Source organism: Passer montanus, unplaced genomic scaffold, assembly GCF_014805655.1.
Source record: "Passer montanus isolate IOZ18808 unplaced genomic scaffold, ASM1480565v1 scaffold15, whole genome shotgun sequence".
Taxonomy (NCBI): Eukaryota; Metazoa; Chordata; class Aves; order Passeriformes; family Passeridae; genus Passer; species Passer montanus.
This window is the reverse complement of record NW_024362051.1, coordinates 7234297-7239763: the sequence shown is the minus strand read 5'-3', so window position 1 is coordinate 7239763 and position 5467 is coordinate 7234297. Positions and strand designations below refer to the sequence as shown.

Here is a 5467-nt window from a genome sequence, read left to right as displayed (position 1 = left end):
ACCTGGAGGGACACAAGGCATGGGGGTGAGGTCTCCAGGCTGTGAGGGCACTCAGGGGGGCTCCTGTGGCCTGGTGCCACCTGGGGCTCTGGGATTCTGCAGGATGCAGGTGATGGAGAGGGGCTGTGTTCCAGCCCAGGGACCTGTGAGTGCCTGGGGTGACCCTTCCCAGCCTGCCCAAAGCCCTGAGCTACTGTGGAAATGCAGAAAAGGGGGAAGGATGTTAGTAAGAGCTGTAGTGCAAACTTGATTTCTGCAAGGCTCAAAGACAGTTAGTCAGAAGAAACCTGTTTATTGTGAGGTTTAGGAAAACAATTTCTATGCAAATTGCCTTTTTTTTTTTTTACCAAATAATGGGGTTGATACAGAACTTGGAATTATAATTTTAAGAATGCAAATACAAATGAAGAAGTATCTTCTTCAACAAACAAAAACCAAACTTCTCCAGGGAACATTAAATGAACAAATGTTTCCTAAAATAAATGGACAACAAATATGGGGTGGGAAGGACAAAATAAAACAAAAACCCAACTCAGAAGCCAAAACCCCACTGAAGAAGCACCAGTCACATCTTCAATTTTATGCTCAGGCTGTACTTTCACTTTGCTTTTCCTGTTCGATAGCTGGCAGAAAAACAGGAAACAAAAACACCATCAGTAAACATTACTGTTTATGAACAATAAACTTTGCCTTCCTATAGAGACAGACTGAGGGAGTTTTGGGGGTGGAGAGCCTGAAGAAAAGTAGGGTCTGGGGAGACTCTGGAACCCCTTCAAGCACTTAAAGGAGGTACAAAAGAGCTGGAGGGGGACTTTGGACAAGGGCCTGGAGTGACAGAAAAGCAGGGAATGGCTTCACACTGACAGAGGGCAGGGTTAGATTGGATGTGAGAAAGAAATTCTTCCTTGTGAGGATGGTGAGGCCCTGGCACAGGTTTCCCAGAGAAGCTGTGGCTGCCCCATCCCTGGAAGTGTTTTAGGCCAGGTTGGAGTAACCTCATCTAGGAGGGGTCCTTGCCCATGGTATGGGGTTGAAACAAGATGATCTTTAAAGTCCTTTTAACCCAAACCATTCTGTGATTCAATGATAATGGTTCTGCAGGATACCTATTTCTATGGTCATACTCAAAGCCAGAGAATTAAATCCATAATTGGTTGTTTTGATCACCCTGAAAATGACAACTCCTTTCCCCATCTACATAGCTAGAAGGGAGCAGTTCATGGTGTGCAAAGCTCCTCTTGTATTTACAGCTTCAGCATTGGCAAGGATAATAAAACAGGAGAAAAAAACAGGTATCTAATGTTGAGACTGTGCGTGTGCATCGCTGTCAGCACACACATCCACAGTGATTAGTAATTCTCTTCTGAAGGAAACTGCTCACAAAATCTGCTCCAAATGCTCTTTTCATAACTGAAGCTGAACATGAATCCCAGCCTTATCTGGCTGCCTGTGCACAGTGTGTATGGGAGAAGACCCTGCATGAGAACAGCTCAGGGATGCTTTTCTGAGGGAGGCTGCCTGTTAGATGAGGATGATGATGATGAGGATGATGATGGGTTTGCTTGCAGCCTTATTCCCACACAAGGTGCCTGGAGGTCTCCTGCCCAGGGCTGACAGCAGGTACCAGTGGGAGGCAGCAGCTCATCTGCCTGCTAACATTAAACCCAGAGCCTGGCACTCTCTGGGGATGCTGCCCGGCCTGCCAGGGATGGCAAAAGGGTCCCCTGTGCCTCCAGGGGGGCTGGCAACAAGATAATTACAAACACACTGATCCTGTTACCAGCACCCACTGGGAACACTGCTCTTGATTTTAGCAGAAGCAAGAGCAATCCCATCAGAAAGGGTTTTTCAGACAAAATGCACCGCTGGTTATAATTACTGATATCCTTGGAAGCCCAGCATAGAGTCTTAGTATTATCCCCACTTAAAGTCAGGGATGAGTTTGAGCCTGTAATCCCGTGATTAGTATTCATTTTGCATATGAACTGCAATATGGATTATGTCCTTGCTACTCGTACTTCAAATAGCCTCATAAGCACTTACTTTCTTTAGTGGGCAGTGGATTTTTCTCTCTGGTTTCTGTCTTCTTCAGCTTGGTCTTGTCAAATGTTTCAATTTCTGCAAAATCTGGTTTGTCGGACATGATGGGTCCTGACAAAGAAAGGAAAAACACACCCATGGCTTCATTAGCTAGTGCTGTGATACCAGCCATCTGCAAAGCATTTTTTCCTCAAGAGAAAAAAAATTAAAATACCATAAAAATGTTTATTCAAAAACCTCCACAAACCTAACACTCAATCTGGGACCTTTCCCTGAGGCTTGGCTCTTTCAGAGCAAAAGAAGAAACACATAAATAGAATTTTCCCTAGATTTCTCAGATGCAATTTCTAAAAATCATATTTTGCACATGGCAACAAGAATAATCTGTAATAAAGAGACAATGATTAATTGCCAGTAATCCACAGTGCCCCTGACATAAACCTGTATTTTAAGAAATGCTGCTAACTAGAAAATCTACAATAAACCCCAAATCCAACAGGAACAAAGAGCTTCAATTATGATTTTCTTTTAATGAATAGGATTTGCCTTTCATTCTGAGCCCCCTGTACTGAGTACATCATCCCCTGAGCTGCTGTGGACACTTGAACATAACAATAGAGGACCGGTTCCCCCAGCCCTTTGTTTGCTCTTGCTCCATATCCCAGTCGCAGCTCAATGGCTTTGATTGTACTCTATTATAATAAAGAGAATTCCACAAAGCACACCAGCATTTCACCTGTCAAAACTTCCCTAATCCAATTCCTCTTTTTATTAAGAAATTCAAGTTAAAATCCAGCCTGGGCATTATTCCCCCGATTTTAGTGGAGTTTCCCATCAAGGCAAGGCTTGGCCCGGAGATGGCTGACATAATTATGTTTTTTCCTTCCTGCAGAAAATCAGATTTCATTGCTATCTGCACTGAGACAACAGAGTAAATATTCACAAGGAAAAAAAAATTAAAAAATTGCAAAGCTACTAAAACCACATGGCATTACCGTCTGGCTGCTCTCTCTTCAGCTGCTTGGTGGCTGTCTGAGGCAGTGTGAGTTGAAAAAGGTCAGGGTAATCCCTCCTCTCCTCTCCCCTCCTCCCCCTCCCGAACCCATCGCTATTAATATTGATTAGTTTAGTGCTGGGATTGCTCAGCGTTTAGGGAAAGGACAGATTGCTCCTGTAGAAAGTGCATGAGGGAGGGAAATGGGAAAACTGACATGGAAAACTGCCAAATTACATCTTGATTTTTCTTTTTTCTGTTCTCTTCATTTACCATGGCAATCATATTGAAGTTTCCCTTCCCACCATTTCCCAGTGCTGAGGTTTGGGGTAAGGTTGAGGTTTGGGGATTGCTGCTGCCAGATTAGTTTTTCGGGGGGGGTTGTAGGTGCATTCAGCACACGCCTGGGGATCATCCCCACATGCCCAGGCTGGCAGAAGCACAGCCGGGGGCTCTGGAGGGCTCTCAGCACAGCCATGGTGGGATTGCCATGACCAAGGGCCAAGTCTGAGGTCAGCACAGCCCAGGCACCACAGTGACACCCAGGAATGTGTCCTAAAGGGATGTGCAGTGAATTTCTGCTTGTGCCTGTTTTGGTAGGCGTTAATTCACTTGCTGGTGCCTCCCTCAGCCCACAGCTCTGGAAGCAGGGAGAGAAGGGCTGTGTGCATCCTCCTGGATACTGGTGTGGGCTTCCTCTCGTGCACATTTCAGTGTCTCCACCTGAAATTCCTGTCTAGGCTCCATGACAGTCACAAGGGAGGCAATGAAGTTGGAATAAAATTGATTGTGCCTTAGGAGTACCTGGTTTTCTCTACTGACTGTAAGGCAGCTGGAGCTGTAAACTCAGAGGGACAGAGATGTCTCAGCTGACTGGGAGCCCCTGGAAGGTCTTGGATCTTTCTGTTGGCACCACAGGCTTAGGTGGAGTGGGTTTGAGTTTGATATATGTGCATGGAGAAAATGGTTTTAATGTGCCTAAATGTGTCTTAAGGACCTCTTCTTACAACGTTTGTTTAAGCTAAAACAATGAACAGGTTTGTGGTTGGACTCGATCTTAAAGGTTTTTCCCAGCCTAAGGGATTTGTGCAGGCTGGCTTGGTTATCTCTGCATCTGCACTGACCACACCAAATCACTGTGTGTGTGCACCATATTTAATGTCAGGACTCGGTTCCTTTGCTTCCATCCCACATATCCAACCAGCTGTCACAAATAGAAAGCTGTGTTCCTGACTGAAACCCCCAGGGAAAAAGCAGGAAGGCAGCCACTGGGTGAATATTTGGTGTAAGTCGTAGCTGAGATTTGGCACTGAAGAGTCTTTGTGTCTGTTTAAAGAGAGAGCATTAACCTCTTGTTTGGCTGGACATAAGATTTAGATCAAAAAAGACTTTAAAACATAATCTGAGTGATTCAAGAATCTGAGCAGCTAATGAGTTTCAGTTTTTAATTCATATTTAATGTTTGTCCATTTGTAAAAATAACATTTATAATTCTGATTATGAAGAGAGACTAAAAGGACAAAAATTCTTAAACTTCAAGAGTAGCACAAGTTCTCTCAGTTGCAGAGAGCAAACAAAGGGTTCAGAACAGCAAAGCAGAAGAATCTCACTTTTGGTTTTCTGTGTCCAGTCACAGGCTCTGCCCCCAGGATCCACAGCAGAGCTCAGGCTCTTCTAAACATGCTAAGACAGGGTGAGCATGCTTGTTTTCACCACCACTACCACTTTAATTGCCCAATTTATTGTCCAACCTAATACTTAAACAGTTTGGGATACATTATTTGGGTTTTTAGGCTAAAGATGACCACGTTTTTAATTGATATTCGGTTGGGTTTGTGAAGAAGGTGCAACAATGTTGAGCCAAATAACATAATGATGAGAACTTACATGTTCTCACTCTGCTGAAATCAGGAGATACTCATCTCCATAACAAACATCTTGACCATTGCATAAAGTGCCTGTCAAGTTTCTGTAGCTTGTAAATTCAGTGCTGTGGTCAAACACAGCTCGTGTGGGATTCAAACCTCATGTTTATATACTCAGTGCAGCACACACAGCTGGATGCAGTTTACATACAGAAAATTTGGAATTTGGCCTGAGGGCATTGCATACTTTGAGGTAAAGATGGGTAGGTAATATCATACTCAGATGCCTTTTCCTTTCACTAGTAATGGAAATATTTTTGGTATATGAGCAGCAAAGCTGTTCTTTGTCAGGTTTTTAATTGCAGGATTTCAGAGTCACTGTCTTCAGTAAGGGGAACATGGCATTTATCTGGCCTTGGGAAGATGTGGCTGCAATGAGAACCTCAACTTTCTTCATGTTGCACAGAGACAGAAGAATGATCCAGTGTATAGAAATGTGAAAAACCAGGAAGCCAGTGGAGCATGCAGACTATAGAGTCTTTCCAGATGCTCTACACAGAAAGCACAT

The 5467-nt window shown here is 43.9% G+C and overlaps 1 protein-coding gene across 1 annotated transcript; it reads right to left on the bottom strand.

The window, feature by feature from the left end:
- Positions 1–272: 272 nt before the first annotated feature.
- Positions 273–3131, bottom strand: LOC120498617 (thymosin beta-12-like). Its single transcript, XM_039701595.1, has 3 exons — positions 3036–3131; positions 2044–2151; positions 273–623 (listed from the first exon to the last, which is right to left on the bottom strand). The coding sequence occupies exons 2-3, from the start codon at positions 2141–2143 to the stop codon at positions 586–588; spliced, it is 138 nt and encodes a 45-aa protein (XP_039557529.1). The 5' UTR covers positions 2144–2151; positions 3036–3131; the 3' UTR covers positions 273–585.
- Between the last annotated feature and the right edge of the window lie 2336 nt (positions 3132–5467).

Coding starts and splice junctions, on each gene's coding strand:
- LOC120498617 (XM_039701595.1), bottom strand. CDS start 2,143: ATGTCCGACAAACCAGATTTTGCAGAAATTGAAACATTTGACAAGACC. Junction 624..2,043: donor TCCACTGCCCACTAAAGAAA/GTAAGTGCTTAT, acceptor TTTTTCTGCCAG/CTATCGAACAGGAAAAGCAA.